We start from the raw sequence: 24,283 nt of genomic DNA on the forward strand, positions 1-24,283 counted from the left end.
TTTTGTTAAATTTTGACACATTCCTTCAGACTGTTTTACGAGATAAAGCTATTAGTATACCAAATACCTAAGTGAAAAAGATATATCGTCCAATGTCTCACAAATGCTCAATGGGCAAGATTAAGCACGCAGCGCGCTCACAACGGTGCATTACCAGCCTACACATACTGACATACTTTCCGGCATCGATGTAATGAGATCATGTCTCGCTAAAAGGAATTATGGTCTCAGCTTCACAGACGGGTAAAGAAAGGTAACGTTTCCAGACATATGGGTCTCGACCACGATCGTGAGAAGATAGTTTGTTCGCCAGATGGTTGTAAATTTGCAATTAAAAATTTCAACGATTTTAACGTATGTTAAAATTTGATACCAAATACAGTCAAATTGACAGAACATCACAATAATCACTTATATTTATTCAATCAGTCAATATATTCTATTATAACGTTAAAAAAAATAATTATACCACTAGTTTTGTCGTTGTTGCACAAGTTATAAATCCCACTATGGCTCGACATCGGGAACATTAAAAATAATATTTATTTAATCAAAATTGCGTCAATTTTCACTACACAATTTTCATTCTAAAACTGACCTTGTGTAGAGGTATAAATAAAACGTCATATAAAAGTTACAGAGTGCGCTTAAAAATTCTGGAATAGCTAGAATACTGCAGAGGCATATTTCTGCTGCAGCGGATCAGTAAATTATGCTATAAAGCACTGTTTGGAAGGTCGCCAGCAATCCAGATCACAGCTTCCACCGCGTCCCGTTCTAGAGAATCGTTATCGATAAACGATTTCGTGTATATCGTTTAATATTGAATAATAGATGTTTTGAATTATAAATGGTAAATATCAAAAATTGTCCAACGGTTATTTAATATTTATTATTTATAAAATATGTTTTTATAATAATAAATTTATTATAAAAACATACTTTTCACTTGACAATAAATTAATCAAGTAGAAACTATCTATGCAGTATAGAAAGATATCTGATTTACTATAAAGATAAATAAAAATAGCATAAAAAATTAAATTGACACTCCGATAAATTTCTCTTGAAGTAATACTCGCAAGTACTAGTACTGGATAAGTAGTACGGTATGTCCATCGTAAACATCGAATGCCTTACCAAGTAGCTACCGTCGCATTGAGTTATATTATGTAGGGCTATTTCCGACATTTACACAAAGAAACCGGGTTACTGCTTTCTGCCTATCCCCCTGCGACTTTGTGTTTGTAACTTGTTTAGTTTGTAAATATCTTTGTGATACTTTGACTTTTCAAAACAAACAAAAATATTTAGCATTTCTAAAATTAATCGGTACATTATTTTCTGTAATTAAAGATGTTTTGTTCAATTATTTTTTATGTCATAAAGTTGATTATTGCATAAAAAAGTTTATACGGGTTTCGCAAAAAGTCGCGTGATTAAGAGAAAGTTATTGCGTAAATCTCGGAACATGAAAACAAAGCCGAATACATAAAAAAACATCGTAAATAATCTAATTAATATATTTATGGGATAACTTTCAAATTTATATTACATCATCAAAAGGAAGTTTTACATATTTTTATACTAACTAATTAATATACCTATGTTGTATTTTCGAACTTAATTAAAAAATTTAGAACCAGTCTATATAAAGCGTAGTTCCATCAATATCATGTTTTAAAGAATACTTATACTTTCTAATCATTTAATGCAATAGATTATGTGTAAGCTCTTATTGGTCTATAATACAAGCCTCGACTTAATTCGATAAATTAATACATAAACTATGCTGTATATAAACTGTGCATTGAGAGAAATTTAATTCAACGTAACGATATTTATAACATTATATATTGCTATGATAATTTGTATGGCATACATGATGTATGTATATGCTTGCTTCAATTTCTATGAAACGCATTGTACGTTATGAACATTCAGTATACGTTTGCCAAAGTATTGGCATTTGCGTATCGGTTTCCGTCCCCTTAATTGGCACCGGAAGTGTGAGGGAATGACTGCGGATATGCAGACCACTTAATGTTTTGTTGGCGGAGTAATGAGAATCAGTACCTATAACAATACACTAGTTTTGTTATTTGCCTTCAAATTTATGTCATGCAAATATTGAACTCTTTGTTCTTTAACTACGAATTTGATCTATAGTTGAAATACATGTTTAAGGACACACTTTACTATAAACTACATTGTTTTTTGTTATGTGACAAGACTGTCTATCTTTTTATATAACTTTATAAGTTAAAAGGTCACCGTTTTTTTTACAGATATTAGACACTTGAATTGGCAGAATTAAATTAACTCTGTACAAACTCGAACAATAAATTGAGGAATTTGAGGACACGTCGCCACTCAACCGCGAAGACCACCTCTCAAACTGGATCAAGTGTCGCTTACAGGAAAACGCTACTTAAATTTATATTTAACAGTGTCGATTTACTTATATTCTTACATATTATTAAACTCATATCTACAATAGTTGAAGACATGCCATATATGTATACAATTTTTGAGATCATATATCAAAACCTCAGTGTGTCCGATATGCACAGATAAATCTTAACAAACGTTACCTTTTTTTATATTATAGGTAGGACGAGCAAATGGGCCACCTGATGGTAAGTAGTCACCAACGCCCATCGACATTGGCAATGTAAGAAATGTTAACCATCGCTTCCACCGCCAATGCACCACCAAACTTGGGAACTAAGATGTTATATCCCTTGTGCCTTTTTATTACACTGGCTCACTCACCCTTCAAACCGGAACACAACAGTACTAAGACCTGCTGTTTTGCGGTTGAATATCTAAAGAGTGGGTGGTACCTACCTAGACGAGCTTGCACAAAGCCCTGCCATCAGTAAAGCCCTATCACTAGTAAGTCCTATACCTACCTAACTAGACGAGCTAGCACAAAGCCCTACCATCAGTAAAGCCCTATCACTAGTAAGTCCTACCCTTAAAATATATAAAAGGTAAAAACACAACAAATAGTTAGAACTTAGTACATAGAAAACATTCTCTAACACATTTTTATATATGTCGTTCATTTCATCTTGATATAATAAAAATCAAGATTATTTTCTTCGTTGAGTATTCTCACGGGTCGTTATCGGCTTCGAGGGGAATTCGGAGATGATAACCGTTAACTTATCAGTCGCCAACCAAGTCCCTGATTTATAGCAACATGTTGACTTGACTATTAAAAGCATAAGACTATTAAAAAAAAAATAGCTGAATCAAAAAAAAAAGCAATAAAAAAAGATACGCAAACCAGCTGTAAATAAAGATATATACAAGCATGGTTTGACATTTATTTGACGCTCTGACGGTGAATTCCGATGACTTAGCCACGAGAAGTTGTTTTCTCATTTTTTTAAAACCGGAAGTCAGTACTGCGTCTAACTAATCTACGTAATATATCAAATAGGTTTTGTATTTTCTATATTAATTACCTATTTAATATCATATGCTTTATTAATTCCCTTTTGTCGTGTAACGGTGATTAAAATTCCAGTCCACGGGGCGCTTGAAATCGAATTCTCATCGCATTCAAAAGCTGATGCACGGTGTGTTAGAAACGTGGTCGGGGTTACAAATTTTGCATCAACATAATACAGTCTGTTATGAATCGTTTACCTGTATCATAAATTTCAATCGATATTCTAAAAATCTGTTGCTATGTACAATTTTCTTTCAAACATGAGTTTTGTTTTAGGACCACTGCACATATAAATTGGAAGGAACGGGGCGAGGTGCATTTATACTTAACATTCCCAACTCAAGTGCTGCAATAAGCGCACTTGAAGGACGACAAAATGTTATTCTTGTTCGTGGAACAAAACAGGGTAAGCAAGTCTATTGTAGTGTACAAGGGTACAGGGTAACAATAGTTGCGGGGCAGGTAGCGGGATGCGGGCTCCGAGACAGCGACATGTGCGTGATTTCTTGCCACCCGGCCAGGCAGATGCTCGAAATCCAATTTTGTGATCGGAATTTGATAGGCGCCTGTGGTAAATATCGATTACCCTGCAGGTGTAAGGATAATCGTATTCGTGTATCGCAATGTACGCAAATATTACGTTTTAAGGGTGACGATATCAGTCAAATGCGTTGGCGTATATATAATTGTTACAAATATATTATTATTCCCCTATTTTTTATTTACCGTAAAATAAAAATACGTTGATGTCTAAAACATTTATAGTAATGATTATAAATATTTCTTGTTACAATTTTAAATGTATGTAAATGTAAATTTCAGCCTTTAAACTTGAATATCCTTTGATTGTGAACATGTAGGCCAGTGCGAATAACGCTCATTAGGGTAACAGACACATTTTTAAGGAGTAGGAGTACCCTCTTTTAATGTGACTTCATGACTTGTTAATGCTGACTACGAGACACCTGCTTACAACAGTTATAAAACAATTTATATTATTATGTATAAAAAAAACTAAATAAATTAGTTTTAACGTTTATTAATATCGCGACACATAATCGGAATATTTATTTTAATTTGTTATTGCAATGAGTGTCAAGAATTTGTTTATTCTGATCTAATTAGGTGTGATATGAAGTTTATGGTTATCATCACAAGGGTGGCCTGACACGCGTTGGAAAAGCTATATTTAGGTATCTGCAGCAGCGGTTCACTGATGTGTGATGGGCTAAGGCCAAGTTAATCAATAATATACGAGATTATAATAATTATTATAATATTATATAAGATAACGTACTTCATAAACCACTATTAAATAAACGCAATTTAAATAGTTTTCGTAGTAACTCAAAAGGTAGACTTGTTACAAACCGTTTTGTATACGTTAAATTTAAAATAATATTAAAAACTCTTACGCACACAACTTCAACAGAACACAATCTCACAATCACAAAAAAGGATACCTATTGCACTGAAACACAAAAGTTCACGCTTGACTCGGAACAAGCCGCGGAGTTCCTGCGTATTGTGAACTACTAATGTACACTGAGGTAAAACTGTCACTGTATTTTAACTTTTTTTTTAACGCATGCAACGCTGCGGTACGACACGCGCGCTGCCCGGGCACGTAGAAACTGTTTACAAACTAAACGCTTCGCTCGCTGCACCCACCACCGTACACACGACAAAATCTTACAGTTCACCTGTGCCTTATTTCTATACAAATAAAGTCTTTTTTACAACTGCTTTTTATCCAAGCTTCGGCCTACCGTACTGCGTACAGAGTCGCTTTCATAGAAAAAAACGGGCACGTAACGATAAGAATTATCATATCGTCCGGGCCTACTTGTGTCGTGGATACTAACTTCAAGTATTTTTATTTTTTGTTATTTTAAACAAATATTAAATGTGCTTAGTGATAGTTATACCAAGTACATAATATTTACAAATTCGACAAAAATGCATGCATATAATAGAAGGCGCGGTAGGTACTTAGTTTATATTAATAAAGAGTAGTAAAATGATGTTAGGGAAAGCCATTATTTTAGAATTTCACTAACGTACGTTTCGGGGCATAATTAATACAAACTAACATTTATAAAAAGTACAAGTTAGTGAGTGTTACGATAATTTACTGAATACATTAACACTGATAGCCGAAGAATGAGGGCAAACGTACGCGATAATTCACAACATACGCTTCCCTTTCGTTACAATATAATAGTACGAAACAGTTAAGATAACATCTATAAAAGTTAAAACTTTCTATTTTGTAATGTGACAACCTGAGCCTAGAATAAGTTCTATGAAACAAAACTATCCTTAAAATAACGCGTTACTATATCCATGCAGTACTTTGTTTAAACCTTAATGCAGCAATGGGATATTTACTAATGTTTTAACTGCTAGTTAATGTTTTATGTATAATTATTAATTTTAGTAAATTATAGCCCTTAAATTTCTAAATTCTGGGCATTGGCAAACGTAGCTGTTACGTCTCATATCTTGTAGCACTAATCGTCTATTTCTCTCGGTATTTTCCTTTTCATCGCATACCAAAAGCACAAGCGTTTGAGCTTGAAGTTTACTCAGATTCGATATTCTACGAGGTAAGCGTATTACGAACTCCCACAAGTTTATCAATATTTTAAATTTAAAAAAAACATCTTCTTTGAACAATGTTTTTTGAGCACAGAGCAGTGTTGAATTTCAATTATTGTATCAAATTGAAAAAACTTAAATTTTGCGCTTATAAAACAAAAAGAGCCTTGTAATTTAAAATCTGGTACGGTTCTGTATTCTCGCTTGACTAAATATTTAAATTTGCGTGACTAAATTTAAATTCAAGATACGCGGTGAATCTAAATAATCCATAATTTTCGAAAAAGTATATGATGTAGTAGTATAAATTTGACTAGGTGCTATTTTTAAAGCGTGTCAGCGTAGAACACTCGCATGTCTATGTTAAAATCAAATGTTTTACTACCACGAGTGCAATTATTGAGCAATGGAGATAGCGCGGTTACGATAATAAAAGTAAGGCAGCTGTCACGTAAATATTTATTTACAATGTGATTTTGATTGTACAACAAGAACATTCATTATTTTATACTGCTTGATAAAAATCGACTAAGGTTCGAATATTCTAATCAAAGTCTATTCATAATTCAATACACTCGACAAACATGTGTGTCAAAAACAAATGTTCTTGAATAAGATATACGTTTAGGTCACAAATCGATTTATACATAAAGAATGTTTTTCTAACTCAATTATGAAGATAAAAACATTCGAGTATAGAATATATTTTAAAGGGTTGCCTCATTATGCCCGTAAACACATCTATATAAAAATAGATCAACGACTAGCGTGTTGATGTTAACAGCGAAGATTGAATGCCAACAAGATATAGAAAGACTGTTTAAACCTCGGCGAGATTTATCGCGGCAACCACCGGAAGAATGAAATAAACAGAACACAGAGCTATTATTAGCATAGTAAAATTTAACTTTGTGTCGTTAAATGGAAAACGAAATAGATAATCATAATGGCGATATTGTATATACGAGCGTCGATGTCGCACGTGGGCACGGCAAAGATAAAATACGGATACGTGATACATGACACTCCTAACATAAACATGCAAGTAGATTCTTAGCAAAGAGATAAGCAAAACTCGCTTTGAACTACGGAGAGACAGAAATGTTACACGTGTTAAAAAAATAAATAATACAACAATGATATGAAGTAAAACAAAATGTTTATAATATTTTATTCATTCTTTCTTTCTCTCTCTCTCTTTTCCTGTTGCTAGAATTGTTTATTTATCTACTAAAATATTATGTAACGTATATGCTAACCAGTGATAGTTAATCGTTTATCTCATTTAATTAAATTAGTATCTGTGATCTTTACATAAATTTATTTAAATAGTTGTGATATTTTCAAAATAAATCAAAAGTACATGTTACATATGAATTGATGTAAATACATTATGTAAACTTAATAAAGCTTTTGGCACAAACATTTAAGTTGCTTTTAAAAAAGACTTTTTCAAATATTAGTTCAGAGCAACCTAAATTTTGTTTATACGAACAAACACAGATTTCATTTGCCTGTTCTGGTATACATAAATACAATTTAATATCTACGCAGTGATAGAAGCTGAGACATTAATGGTTATTCTTGGACGTTTGTTTATTAATAACAAAGAAAAATTGGATATTTTAGATTTTTAATTTTAGTTGTTAGTTAAAAGTTGTTTAAGCTGATGAGTAAAAATAATAAGGACTTCCTAATTGATTGTGTAACCCAGAAATCGTGACGTATCGGCCGATAAGAAAAAAACATCTCAGAACGAAGGCGTCGAATTCAAAATAACTTCATAAACAAACAATGTTCACGCGTTCTGAATGGATTTTAACAGGGTTGTCGTAATTTAAAAAAAAAAAACTTTTTTTGAATAGAATAGGAAGGCGGACGAGCATATAGGCCACCTGATGGTAAGTGGTCACCAACGCCCTTAGACATTGGCATTGTGAGAAATGTTAACCATCGCTTACATCATCAATGCGCCACCAAACTTGGGAACTAAGATGTTAAGTCCCTTGTGCCTGTAATTACACTGGCTCACTCACCCTTCAAACCGGAACACAACAATACCAAGTACTGCTGTTTTGCGGTAGAATATCTGATGAATGGATGGTACCTACCAGACGAGCTTGCACAAAGTTCTACCACCAGTAGAGAGTATCGTTGTTAATACGAAAAACTATAATTATTGTTCGCAGAAATAAATGTGCAAAATATATTGCTTTGATCAATAATTTAATAGCATTTCATTGTTTTCAATCTTATATATTAAATTTAATCTTAACATTGCAATTAATTTATTGCTTAAAACTTCTAACTAACAAAAACAACGTGAATTTGTACAACTTAAAAAGCACAATTTATATTGAAACAGTCTATTAAAAACAATATTTATTGATTACATTTTGTAACTGACGTGAAAAAATCACAAAAAATGGCAATATGAGGCAACCCTACGCTAAACGGATGCACCGAAGTCCGCAGTCCGTAACGGTTCACGATGCAGCATCAACATTAACACCAGCATCCGGTGACCACTGTGCGACGGTCAACTATTGTGGTACATTCGGCAGACATTAATCAACTAACTAAAAAACATTTCCAGCATAATTCCGGATCAGTGACAAATTTTCTTCAGGCAATTCAGGAATTCCAATCTTAATAGATTATGTTACAACGAAGCGTGGGCAGGATTTTATATGAATGACCTCGAATGAATGAGATTCCGAGTTTGTGAACGAATGAATAGATGAATGGTTTAAGCATCACCTTTAAGAATATCTTATATAAAAAAATCATGATTGTTTTTATTCGAATTCTATTCATCTACGCACCATCTATAGCTTTGAAACTATACAGATTACAATTGTTGTTGGTACTTTTATGAAGGTTTTTGGTTTAGTACCGTATCAACCTTATTACACACGTGAGGCGAGCGTCGTATGTGATATTTTTTTACAATAAATTACAACACTTGAACGCATTAGATAGGTTTATGGTACAAATATTGCATATTTTAAGTGCTCATGAAATGTACTTTGCCAACGTATTTAAATTGAATTACAAATTCAAAACGTTACTTTGTCCTTTATAAGAGGTACGGACCTGTACCTGTGCAATGAAAACATCATACTTAATTATTTTCACTTTTTTATCTTTTCTCAGCCGTCCTCAATGAGTAATAAAGCGAATAGATATGTATCGTTGTGTTAGACATTCGTGTATTTAATTGTTTTATTTTAATTTGATGGTGCAAAATAAGCACTCAGAACTTACTTTACATATAGAAGTACATATTAGCATAATTAATAGTTGAACTTGCTTTCGAGAGCGTAAAATTAAAATGAAATTTTGACGTTTCCAGTAGTACTTACCTCGTTTCTAATTAACTTAAACAAAACGCCAATTCACTTACCTGAAACAAAAAAAAAAACAAAACACATTAAAATGTTTATCACGTAATGTTTATTGAAACTCATCGTCCTATATACAACCATTGCGTCTTATAATAAATACTGAAACTAAAGCTATTCGCATACAAATGATGACAATAGCAACGTATAAACCACCTCGCAGAGATGGATGAAAGGCGTATTTTTAAAATGGAGGAATACGACAGCTCGTCTGTCTCACCAGAAGTAATCCGGCCTCCACAGCGAGTCAGTGACTCATTCACTAACGAGCACTCCGCTGAATCATTGTTTTCATCGGTATAATGGAAAGGTCTATATTAGCAACGAGACGTGTAGGCTGAATAAAGATGGCTACGAGACAAGACGAGCGAATGTTAATCGCAAATTAACTTCCAATACTTAATATTCTCTTGTACGATCGGAGAAAAACTAGCGAGCACTTCCAGCTTTTAAAATGACTTCTCAGAGCTTTGCAGATAAAAAACATCGAAGAATTTTGTAATGGTCGCTTTCCGAACGCCCGAGTAACTAGTTTTTTGTAAAAACTTGCACGCTTTCTGTCTTCGACGTCGACATCCATACCGAGTTCCAGTTTGTCTTTATATATGATGAATGTGCTATTAAATACAATAATTACATAAATTAAAACACAAACTATTCAAGATTCAAACACCCTATCTTAGACGGGTTACGCGGAGGTCAAGTACTAAGCTATTTTATTCTAGGCACGTTTCTCTGCATCTATGACTATGTATAAGATGGAAATAAGTACTTTAAGAACGTTGCTAGGAAATACGATAATTCAAATGTCTTCATTCAATTCTCATATAGAAAACGAAACGTTTAGAATGTTAGATTCCGCTTAGTAGTGCCATAAATTTAAATACGAGTATACAGAATTACGAAATTATATTGAATTGGCAACTTTTCAGATTTACATTTAACTTTCTATATGACGTCATTGCACATATAATCTAATAGAAATCAAAGGTACGAAATTCCTACTTTATATATTTTACAGATTTCGATATGATTCATACAGATGATTTCATTTTCAATAACAAATGAAATATTCAGTTATGAAACTTTAAATAATTTTGAAAATATGCAACGTGCTACCATCTCAATTATAAAAAGTATTTCGGACTTCAAGGTCAGTTGTAATAAAGTTCTTAGAAGCGGATGCAATGAATTGGATCAATTGATATTAAGGCCAGGATTTGTTAATTGTCAATGCCGCGTTGCCAACGAAATTTTTATATCCAGAACTTTCTTTAAATAATAGGTGTAACATTAACATTCTATGTATTAATATTTAATGTGTATTTTTATTGTTTGGGCGGACGTGCCACATGTTGTGACAGAATCCAAGCTTATTGTTATTTAGACAGGGTTGCTAGATCATTTAACATTTTTTGGAAACATCCTTTTTTATTTGTATTGTTATTTTTTTTTTGATAAACTCACTTTCATCTTGAAAAATAGATGTTTGGTTTGTTTTTTATGTAATAAAACAGCTTAAAATAAAATATATCATCTATACATTAACTACTACATTTAAAAATAGACAATTATGTCTTTTCCAAAAAAACGCGTATAACTCTGTACACAAGACATATAAATATACTTTCTCAAAAACATTTCGATTTCGTTTCTCTCTTTACTTTAAAATGTTACTGTCAACTCACCCAAAGTGTCCCACCCAGTTTCTTATCAAAAAGAGCGCATGCAACTGAGAAAAAGTCACAAAAGTGAAACTTATAACAGTTCTATCTTCTCTTTTTCTCTTTTTGGAAAAGTCGCTAGCTTAGTATTTTTGCGCAAAAACCTTTTAATTTTAAAAATAACACACAAATACGAACTTGAAATTTCAACCATATCGCACCCAAAAACGTTTCAATAAAAAAAAAAGTATTTAATCGTGTGGTCTCTATGTTTAAACCTTAGATAACCCTACTACAAGTAGGCCAAACCTCTAAAGCATCTAGCGTCGCGGTAACGACATTTGTTCCGCGTGTACACAAACTGACACGCTGTTTACCTCATAGCATATGCGATTTATTTGAAATTCGAATACATGGTATCGTACCGAACATCATTAAGTAACAAGCAGATATCTAGGTGAGATAGCAGTCATTTCTCTTTTTGATGTATTTTTTTTTTGTCATTTATTATAACGACTTAAATGAAAATCTTATAGGTATTATTATTTTCAGCGAAAGTGGCTTCCTTTACATTGTTTTTGAATATTAGGAGTTGGAATGAAATTATATTATTTTTACTTGGATATTTTAAATTTTATTACTAATTTATATAAATAAAAAAATATGTTTTCTTCACATAATTACGAAGTCAATAAGTTGTCATAATTATTTTAAAAGGAAAAACCTTGTAAAAGCCGTAATTGCTTTGTTGATAGGTTAAAATTTTGTTATTAAGATCTTTAACTGCTAACAATGCATTCAATACAATAATTATTTAGGAGGATTTTTCATAATGTTTACTATTGTGTACGTTGAGAGCGGAAATATTTCGTAGAGTTGAGTAAATTTGTTGTAATTAGCGGATTTACGTAAAGTCATGGAAACTGTGTCGTGAGACGTGCATTGTATATATTAACAATGTGACTATAGATAAGATGGAATAAAACATCTTTTTACATTAAAGAAAAGAGTAATAATATTTTGTAATAAAAGAAATAAATTGAGTTTTTTATAAGTAGCGGACGGGCAAATAGTCACCTGACTGTAACTGGTCACCACCGGCTATAGACATTGGCGCTGTAAGAACTATTAACTTACATGTGCCAATGCGCCACAAATTTTATGCCCCTTGTGCCTTAGTTACACTGGCTCACTCACCCTTCAAACCGGAATTTATTCCTGTTTAGCGGTTGTATTAACAATATTCTCGAGAAGTAAAGATATATTTATAACACCACTTACTGGTGGTAGGGCTTTGTGCAAGCTCATCTGGGTAGGTTGGTACCTATCATCAGACATTCTACCGCAAAACAGTAGTACTGGGTATTGTTGTGTTCCAGTTTGAAGGGTAAGTGAGTCAGTATAATTACAAGCACAAGAGACATAACAATTTAGTTCCCAAGGTGGGTGGCGCATTGGCGATATAAGCGATGGATAACATGTCTTTCAATATCAATGTCTATGGGCGTTGGTGCATACTTACCATCACGTGATCCATATGCTCGTACGCCTACCTATTCAATATAAAAAAACCATGTTTCCAGCTCCACATGAGGACTTATTGAAGTCCTGCCTTAGACAAGGCATTAGATTTTGTAATAAAATTCCTTAGACGTTTTAAATTTTGCCAGTGAAATTAATGCATTTAAATCTCACATTAAAGAAGAGTTAAAATTTATTATTAGGCATATTATGCACAATACAAAATTATAAAATTATAGATGACAATAAGCATTGTTTAGAATTTGTTGATTTTCATGAAAGATATTTATCATTTTATTTACTTAACAAATAAATCCATGTAATTTTATTATTGGAAAAGAATAATTACCTACTGTGTTACTTGACGGTTCTTATAATTTCGAACAGGAAGTAGCTTTCAACTTAATTTATCTCAGAAAATGGAGATTCAAAATTGTTGATTAAAGTATGTTTTTGATGTCATTTGTTGTTGATAGTAATAGTCGTGGATGTCATTTTATATATTTTATTCTACATATATTTTATTCTACATATATTTTATTCTAGATTTGTTTATGGTCATGTCATTGTTTCTCTGTTTTACAAACAGGGACTCTGTTAGTGCAGGATTGCCAGCCGTTGTCCTTTCACGCTTTTTGCTTTAGACAAAGACAATTGTGTTCGTATAAGTTTTCAAGGCTTATACAGCGGCTATTTGAAGCGAACGTCATAATTTGTAGCAGATAGGCATATTTGAAACTTGATTAGGGTATTCTGATTACTATTAAAGGATTATCAATCCAAGTAGATAACGCCGAATCGTATAAGGCTTTGTATACTTAAATGATGTAATTGTTTTTATTATATTGATAATAAGAACATGAAATTCACGCTTCTCCATTAATCTGGTATAAGTTTTATTTATATAGATTTAGTAGTTTTTTTTAATTCTCATTTATTAGTACGAAAGCCCACAATCGTTTTTTTTTGTCTCACAGTATATAATAAGTCAATGGATTGAATTTCTTTAAGCCCTGATATAAATTTCAGACATTATCATAAATAGAAGCATGAAATGGAAATCAGGATATAACGAGTACGGTTAAAACGTTTAGCGATTTTTTTCGAAATTGCTCATACAAAATTTTCCATGTATGACGACAAAATATATATTTACATTTTGAATATCAGTCGTATTATGATAATATTGACAATTTTCATTACAATCACAATAAGTTTTCTATGAAGCTGCTGTTTCTGTCTGTACGTTTGGCTGTAAAACAGAAAGACCTTGTGTTGGCCCTTGTACTTGTTATTAGATAATTATTAATAAGCCAAGGTGAATATTTGTTTTACTCTGGTAAAATATAACTATTGTTATAACACGCTATTTTCTACGATACTTCTTGCTATTAGAGGCTAAATCTACTTTTAATATTTTTTTCCAGAAGCAAATTGTAAATAAAAATACATATATTATTATTAATATATATATATATATATATATATATAAGGTAACTCAAAAATTAAAACTTAATGAAATATTTGTTACAATAACACAATTCTTGATAATATTTATTAAATGTAATTATGTTTCGTTATACATAAAGTAATGAACATACTAATTAATAAAAATATTATACTTATATTAACTTACGAATGAAAATGTTTAAATAATCCAATCCATTCCGTTATGTTCGCAAATATTGCGAGTATTTGACAAATACCTATTGGTCATCCTAATAATATAGACTCGTGGCTCACGAAGTCAGACTCAACAAATGTCACGCAGATTGACCTTTACCACAGGACAGCTTTTATCGTGTTCAACACCATAAACACAATGGAGTGATTCATATTTTTCTAGTTTTTAAATTGTAAACACGAATAATTATTTAGCTTTTGCCAAAGGCAGCGCTAGTCGTGCAATATTGAATAGATTCGCCTCTGACTATTTTAATTAACTTAAAATAACATAACTGGAAGTAGACAACGTCAATTAACTTTATGCATACTTTCCATTTATAATTCACAATCGAATAAATTAATAAAATTATTAACTGATTTATTTATTAAAAATGTATCATATAAATCAATTAAAAAAACAAAAGTATTCAAATTCTCTTGTTTGCTTGTAACTTTTTCTATAATACATAAATCTTAATTTGATTTTAACGTGCCTCGCACCTTAGTTATACGAATACGTATAAAAGTATTTCTTTATAAATTATTGAAAAGTGAAGAAGCATTTTCTGAGAGTATAGTCCGGGAATAGATATTATTATTTCATGTTACATTACATACATTAGATACATTTTACATGTATCAGTCAAAACATTTAAATGTAATAAATAAATTTTGATAACGGTTTTATGTTGATGTAATTTGCGCCATCTATTGATGAGTAGTCAAAATACTTACAGGCTCGTAATGCGTCGAGAGATGGCGGTAACGTTGCAGCGTTGCCTCCCTGCATCGCCGCTAGGGCGGCGTATGACTCAAGATCGCATGGAGGTACATCACTATATTTTCTTTTCTTGTTAATGATTGCTTTCCACATTTTGAATTTATTTTTTTTCGGCCTTTGTAAACTCATTTACATATTTGTCACAAGCACTCACAATTAATCAAATACAACAAAACTACGTTGTTTTATTTATCTACAAAAAACATTTATCATTGATCATAGAATTTGGATTATTACTGTTCTGTTGCATGCGGGGACAGTTGCGATTGAGTGCGTTACCGACAATTGACGAGTAAATCACTGGACATTGGAGCAACAAGACGTAACGACCTTAAATGAATATAAGGGGCAGTGCCCTTTTTGACATTTGCACACATTTCCTTATACTTCGTCTATCAAGAACTATTATGCAGATTTATTTAAAAATTAAAATCCTGTATTACACAGCCCAAAAATACGATCTATATTGAGCTTATAGTTATTCGTTCATGCACACTTTAATTAAAACTATTAAAAGTAAGCGAGAAAAATCCCAACCAAAACTGATAAAATGTTGAGCTATAAATCAAAAATCAATATTCCTTGTCACAGTGCTCCGTTTTTATTTAACAAAACGGGCCCGCCTCCTTATGGAACTGTGAAATTGGAGTCCACCGAACGGTTCGTGATACTTTCAAAAATAAAGTACACGTGCTTTAAATGTTTTTAATTACAAGTCATTGTTAATGCGATAAGAACAGTGATTTGACTTTCTTTAATATATTTGTCAGATGCATAAAACTATTGTAACGTATAATTTTGCTAAATTGGTAGGTATATTTTTTAACCTTAATAATGAATAACTCAAAGGAGAGTAATCGCTAATTTTAAATCATGTTTGATCCAATTACAATTTCAACTTTAATACATTTTATTAATAAAAAAATATAAAAAAATTAAGAAAAAATAATAACAAACAAAGTAATAAACAAGCTAGTATATGCAAAATTTTAGATCAAATAAAATTTGTTAAAAATGCAGTTGCAAGATTTGATAAGTGAAATTAAACCATATAAAAAACTAATACAATTTACCTTATAATCGCTGAATAAATAATACAAACGTTTTTAAAATTAAAATCAAATTTTCTTTTCATGTTCAATGGGAAAAAGATAATATCAGAATTATTGTCTGTCTATCACAGAACATAGTTCTTAGACTGCGTGTTCCGTAGATAATATTTAACATGGCTAATTATATTTTATGCTTAAGCAATAAATGTGATTTTTTGTTGGCCTCTGATTGTTGTCTAAACAATGATGGGAACGTAAGCTCGTGAATTTTAAATGCGCACCATTCAATCCCCGTTATACATCAGCAGCAGATTTCATTTGCACATGTTAAAAAGTAACAATTGCAAATTAATTTAAAAAATTAAAAATATTTAAGAAATTTTGGTACCACTTTTGATATTTAATAACACAGAAATCATAATAGATATATAATTTTATATTAAGGACTTACTTGAAAATTTAGCGATTAACATTAAAAGAAAGTACTGTAGAGATCATAATTATTAGCAACTACTATACAAATTATGATCGCGTGGAACGGTGGAAAGAATGCTAACAATAGCTTCCCATTGAATCACAATTTCTATTCTCTGGGCAAAAAATAATCAGCTGTCCTATCACCAGTACGACAAGACATTGAGGATGTAAGCGATTGTTTTCTGTAAATGTTTGAATTAAATATGGAAACAATTTATTGATCTGTTAGTATGCCTGATAACGTTAAAACGGGAGCAGGCAGGAGAGGGAGGAAGAAGTCATGTCGTTAATCTTTTTGCAGTTACAAATTGAGGATATGATATTCATTTGAAAGTATGATTAAACAGAGAAATGAATTGAGGTTAGTTATAATACACTTATACCTACGAATTTGAGCTTTGCACTAAATGTTTGATATTATATTCCGAACAAATGTCTTCGTTGAATTAAAATAAACAATATAAGCATATGTAATAAACAATAATAAACATAACGAGCAATGCTCATGTTTTCCTTAATTAAATTTTAGTTATTATATTGAAATAAGAATAGTTTTTCTAAAGTATATAATTAGTATTATTCGCATTTCACAGATTAGTTCCATCGCCGATATGTATTGACTATTTGTTGGTTTATTGTGCCGTGTGCGTTATACATACGTTTCGAAAAGAAATTTGTACATATGTATTTGAATACTCTATACATAAAACTATTTTAATATTATAAACATAAATAGTTCGATTTTTTTTATGAAAACGCTTATCAGAATCTCAAAATCTACCCGTATGATTTGATATTTTGCTTAAGATATATTTATTGAGAAATGTTACTATACAACGAGAGCTCATGTGTGAGATGCAATATTTGGGTAGCCATTTCAAAGCGAGCATTACATCTAGTGCAATAAATAAATTAAATTTGATTAAATAATTGATTTAATCTTATCGACTCGAGGTATAAGACTTTAATGGTTTCTAAAATTATTTTTAATTATTAATATTAAAAACGAAGACGATCAAGTAACTTTAAACATTGGCATTGTTAGGAAAATAAGCAGTTCCTAACAAACCCAATGCGCTGCCAATCGGGATCTAAGATGTTATTATAACCTGCGCTGCAATTATACTGGTAACTATACTCCTCATGTAAATTGGAACACAGAGTATTGATACTATTCATGTTTATGACAACAATTGGTACCCAATCTCATAAGAATTCTAAAAATATCAGCACAAATACAGAACGTTTTTGTCATCAAAGACCAAAAACCAAATACAGGGGAATAGAAAACCTTGTTTTGCACCGAAAACGTTTTATACATAAAACCATCTTAACTCTAACTACACTTTAACGGTTTTTGTAATGCGTTTATAAGTGGCACGATTACATTTAAATTTCACGAATTTCACTTTGAAAGTGTGTCAGGTATAGTAGGGCATAAATCGCGAATGCATCAAGTGATCATGTTTTCAGCTCTAGGGATATACGAGTTACTTCTATCGACATGTCCCTATTGTTTATTGAAACGTAAGCTAAGTTTGGCTAGCACGCGTCACTGGTGAATACAATAGCATAAATTATACGCTGATTCAACGGTAACTTCATACAGTCATTGCTTGCAAGTCCGACACATGACCCCAGGATATTACTAACGTAAGTCCATATTTCGTACCTATTATATATATTTAAAGCCTGGATTCGGGGAACTACATAACTCGTATTTTTTGTCTCTTGATAATCAATTATTTTTCGAATTGTTTCGCAATTATTAAAAAAAAATGATAACGTATATTTTATTATTATTTTACTGTGATTAGCAATACATACTAGTTATATATAAAAATATTTCTATGCCATTACATATGTAATAAAAGTAAAAGTGAGATAAATTATAGAACGCGTTTTCTAAATAAACGAAGTAATTCTAATCTTACTAACGTTATCTTATCTTTATTTCCAGCATATAGCGAGGGTTATCCACGTCTTAAGTTCCAGCATCGCCTAATTAGTTTTGCTAAATTTAATCTTGGCTAATTTCATGTAATACAAGCTGCGCACTATTTGTATTTACCTTACGTTAGCTGTACATTACTCATCTCGCCTTCGCACGTGGATGTAATCTTAGCGCTCATCCCACGCGTAAGACATTCAATCACTAACTTGTAATACGAGAATATTCTTCATTTAAAACTAGATAGTGTCAAAAGATCCGACTCGTCATGAAAAAGCATTTGTACGTCAGCAAATAAATCATTTAACAGTAAACTTCTGATTAATTGCGCACAAATTGACTCAAATGACGGTTAGCCGATTCTTTCGTTAAAAATAAATTTGTAAGTACAAAATATATTGTTCATCATGTACATATAACTTTATTTATTGCTATTATTGTGATTAAAACATATTATAAAAATTTAGCCTTGATTTTGGTTCTTTTTCGATCTATTATGGATTGAGGCCAATTTACTTCAGTTATCAAGAAAACTTAATAAACTCAAAAGTATTTGTTGACGTATAGAGAGAGACCGTCATTTTGTGAAACGAGCATTATAAATACACTCGATATTTTCTAAACATTTACAAAATATTTAATATAACGATAGCAGTAATTAAACATGATTAACCTTGCATTGCTCATCAATATAAAATACATGTCTGAAGGTGGCAACGGGTGGCAATATGCCAACTCCATTGTTTACACCGTCACCAAATATCGTAAGCTTAGGGCTGCGATCTGAATTGCCTCGGATTGGATTGTCAAATATTGACTGAGACTGAAGACTGAGAGAACATTTGAACGTGGTTTTGTGCAGACCAGAAAATAAACTTAGAAAACGTCATGAATGAAATTGCAGTTAGACAAAAGTGTAAGTTTCCATCTCAAAAATCCAGGTGTTTTGATCTTTTGATGTCTTACAGAAGGCAACCCTACGTTTACTCCATATAAACTATTAATAGGTCTGCGCAACAGTTTAGTGTGAAAAGAAACCTAACACCGGAAGAATCTTGACGTAATCACTAACAATTTTCTCAATTTACGCAGATTAAGACTATTAAGAGGTAAATCGCATGTCTTTACCGCGTGATTCATTTAGGAAACGAAATCCTACGACGACAACAGGTCAACAACAATATCGTACGCATAGCAGTTATCCTTGATCACTATTTAAATTCTTGAAGCAGTTGTGTCATGGGGAGATAAGCAAAGAATTCTCATAAAAAACATCCATTATATAAATGGTCTCCGGACACACCCTAAGCTTAGTAGAAATTAAACTTTTAACGGTAGATATAAAATAATGAGCACTCTACCTTAAAAATGACGTGATTGGAGAGGTCTGTTGATACAATAAGCATATTAATAATTTAAAACACATTTAATAAATAATGACTCATTAACTCAATAGATATATATTTTTGAATGATGATATCTTAGTCCATGAGTAGGTTTGGCATTCTTATAAAATAATAATTTAAGTTTAATCGTGTTCTGGATAGGACAGTAATACAATTTAATTCATAAAAAATATTCCTTTTAATATTTAAAGATAATAATTATAAAAGTAAATAATCATCTTTACACGAAAAAAAACTAATAAATCAATTATTCTGTCAAGTGTTTAGTAAAGATATGTCATGTGTGAATAGCATGAGCTATTTGGCAATTATAATTTAATTTAAAAAAAATAATAGGTGTCACTTCAATATAGCTACGCCATAAAATATATATATATATATATATATACACACACACATGGATATATATATACATGTGTGTGTGTATTGTATACACCGCAAATACGACCTCGTTGCTTTTATAAAATATATCCCAAAAATAAGTATCACATTAGAATTATCCATAATTAACCTATAATCAATTTATAACCATAACCTATGACAATATGAAAGCGAGTGTCAATGAATCACTAGTAGTTTTACATGTATCAGTTAAAACAAACAAAAGCTACCTTTTTATTTACCAGTATAATGTAGCGAGAACAAAAAAGGCAGTTTTAACATTATAATATAATACCACAATGACAGTTTTTAATGTGTTGGTTAATCAAATAATAGATCTATGTAAGAGGTTTGTGTCCTCATTCATTTTATCATACAGAACACGTTTTAAATGCCTGTAATGACATCAGAAAAAAAATTCTATATCGTGTTATTTACTGGCACAAATTTTCGTTGTTTATGCAAGATACATTTGTTCGATTGTATTTTACCAGAAAATGTTAGTAATTTTAGATAAAAAAAAAACAAACAGTACCAGTGTAGATAGCTTATGAAACAGAACGCATTACGGACTGGCAAAGTTCGTAGGAAAAATGGAGTTTAAGACGCATTGTCATTTTATTATACCTACCAGGAAGACTTTCTTATCAATGTTTATGAAGATAGTAGAAAGATGTTCAATTAACGCGGTATCATAATAGACTTTATCAATGGCGAAGACTGCTGTTATCACCACTCGCAAGTCAGAGGTTTGTCAACTGACTAATAATTGAAAAGTTAATAGATATTAATATTTGTTTACGACAATGTGTGAAAATACATTATACGTAATATTAACGACTTTGCTCGGTTTTCATAATATTTAATACTTATAGTAAGCATTTACGGATTTACTTATAAACCTCGATTAATGAGTGTTTAGTTAAAAACACATTTTTCTCTTTTTGTCATAATGGATGTGACATTCAAAAGAAGAGGACATAGTATTCTTTATCTAATCCCTAAATAAAGTTCATAGGTAGGTAAAGTCGTTAGAGATTATTCTAAAGACAAATACAGACGCGCACAAGAAAGTGTTTTGTTTATAATATAGTATATAACTACTGAATACTCCTGAATACCTCCGACCTTAACAGAATGGCATATAATATAACGGCATAATGAACAGATTCGATTCTGTTTCTTTGTTAAATAGTTCTGTTGTAACCTTTAACACACGAAACTTTCTAAGTTTTTTTTTTAAATTATAATATTGGAAATTTTTGTACAACGACAAAACGACGAATTTCCCTTAAATTTCAAACTAAATTACTTTTTACAATTTTATGTTTCTTTCTTGTTTTAAAGTATTAAGTTTATATAGTAAAGTGTGCAAAAGGATGTGTGTGTATAAAAGGGGTAAAAATAGTTTAAGCGAAATGCCAGCGAACACGATCCACTTCAGAACGAAGATGTAAATTAAAGAGGTGAAAGATCGTTCAGAAAATTTTAAATGATCCTTGAAGTTAGCTGCGGAAGCGAACATGACGTTCACGATGACTAGATAGGCCATCGATACTTTCGATTCTATTCGACTACTTCGGTAGAACAAATTTATTCGATTTACACATTACTAAATAAACAATTTTGCTAAAGTACCTAAATGTACTTATAAGATAATTTATAATTTACTATTTTTTTATAGAATAGGTAGGCGGACGAGCAAATGGGCCACCTTATGGTAAATGGTCACCACTGCCCATAGACATTTGCATTGAAAGAAATGTTAACCATCGCTTACAACGCCAATGCGCCACCAACCTTGGGAACGAAGATGTTGTGTCCCTTGTACCTGACCCTTCAAACCGGAATACAACAATACCAAGTACTGCTGTTTTGCCATAGAATATATGATGGTTGGGTGGTACCTACCCAGACGAGCTTGCACATAGCCCTACCACCAGTGTGACTTCGTCGTTAGGGGATTGTGGCGGGCGTGGTCAGGTGTGAGGTATACAGAAAAGTATATCTTTCCTTGAGGTTCAAGCTTGCTTCATACTCAAATTTCATCGCAATCGGTTCCGTGATTTAGCCGTCAAGGCGTAACAGGCAGACAGACTTTCGCACTTATTTTATCATTATTTTATTAACATAAAAAAATTGTGCAAAAGTGTATAAATGTTTTTGTTTAGGTAGATACATGCTATTGTAATTATTTAAATGAAATACATTTTGTGTAATATATTTTTAGAATCGCTTTTCTAGGTTCGAGAAACTATTATTAAACTTCAAGCGATTCCATATAATTTCCCATCCCTTTACCGAGCATTAAATTTTTTTAAGGAACGTTGCTTTAAGATTCACTCGTTCAAACAGTAACACCTTTTAAGGAGGCTTGTATTTTTAATAATATTGCTATCTATATGTATACACGATTCGTCCGGTGCGACCTTGGCATCATTATCTCACTATACTGCTGAGTTTTATTATTATAATTAACATAACAATGTAAGTGCCGACGCGACTACAATTATATTCTAAGTGTATAAGTAGATCGCTTAAAAACAAAAAAAAAAACAATTAAACTTAGTTGAATTTAGCTAGTAGTACGTGGGCGACCGAGCTTCGTTAGGCTCTAATAATTAGATTTTTTTTGTTAAAAATTGCGTTATTCCAGGAAAAACCTATATAGATAAACTTAAAAAGCAAAACCTTATCTAAATGTAAAAATTAAGTCAAATCGTTAGGTCCGAGTTCGAGATACACGAAATAAAATTATATTTATAATCCAGGAACCCACGCCACCGTTTTTCATTCATCAGACAACAATGTTTTGTATTGTTGTGTTCAGATATTAAGGTGGGTGAACTGACACACTAATAGACCCAAGGGAAATTACAACTTACTTTACGGTTGGCAGCGCATTGGCAACGCAGTGTAAACTTATACAATGCAAAAACCATCGTAAGGTGAATATTTACCAGCTCGTATTTTTTATATAAACGGGCAGGAGGCTCACCTGATTGAAAGTGACTATATACTTATATAGTATAGGTACACAGTTTCCTATCTACTAAAAAACCTTAACTGACATTGTAAGTCTATGTGTATATAATCTGATATTTCATCCGATCTGCCTTGTTGGATTAAATAGATAAAGCCAAAGAAATTCTATTACCATTCGGATTTAAATAATTATATTTGCTTAAGATAATCATTAAGGTATTTTATAGGCTATATACTAACTCCATGCTACGACTCTAAGGATTGGAGCAAAAATTATAAACTAATAACGTAAACTTATGATGAAACCAAATTTAACCCGAGTTAAATACTTCTTTTATTATATATTAAGTAATTTCTCTTTAGCTATATTTCAATAATCGTAAAATGACATTTTCAATCTAAAAGTCAAATCGATACACATGTTTACAATACACGTACAGAACAAAATACTTATATTTATATCCAAGCCAATGAAGCGCCAATGAATGAATGCACATATATATCAATATTTATAAATTTATGAAGTGTTACAGATCATACATATTTCAGTTGATCAGTTGCAAACATTTGTTAGTATATGTTTGACTATTTACGTCACTTTTGTAGTATAATATTTATGTATTGTAACACGTGTCGTAGGGTTTTTAAAACCAAATTTGGTCTAGCGAGCCACATTAGGGCTCATGCTAGAAATATTTAATTTCTAGGGTCGCCGTCATCGAATGAGGAGGACTATATATATATATATATATATATATATATATATATATATATATATAGTATAATATTTTCTAAATATTGTTACAAATTCCTTTATAACTTTAAGTTATTTATTTTGATAATACATGTGTATTGAAAGTTCAATAAGGATCAAATTAATACTTGAATTGTTTGATATACAGAATAAATTATTTTTGTTTATTTCCGAGCAT

The 24,283-nt window shown here is 31.4% G+C and overlaps 1 protein-coding gene across 8 annotated transcripts in view; it reads right to left on the reverse strand.

Moving 5' to 3' along the window:
• Positions 1–24,283, reverse strand: part of LOC126774017 (ras GTPase-activating protein raskol) — a 139,013-nt gene that overhangs the window by 44,434 nt on the left and 70,296 nt on the right. For 3 of the 8 annotated variants that reach the window (XM_050495402.1, XM_050495392.1, XM_050495382.1), the window contains exon 2: positions 15,054–15,292. The exons of 3 other annotated variants lie outside the window; for them this stretch is intronic. In XM_050495402.1, the coding sequence (XP_050351359.1) occupies positions 15,054–15,228 (175 nt within the window). In that variant the 5' untranslated portion in view covers positions 15,229–15,292. Of the gene's footprint in view, positions 1–4,878; positions 5,072–15,053; positions 15,293–24,283 lie in introns of those variants that run through there. 2 more of the 8 variants (XM_050495345.1, XM_050495373.1) reach the window with 2 other exon arrangements.

Source organism: Nymphalis io, chromosome 2, assembly GCF_905147045.1.
Source record: "Nymphalis io chromosome 2, ilAglIoxx1.1, whole genome shotgun sequence".
In the NCBI taxonomy this organism is placed as follows: Eukaryota; Metazoa; Arthropoda; class Insecta; order Lepidoptera; family Nymphalidae; genus Nymphalis; species Nymphalis io.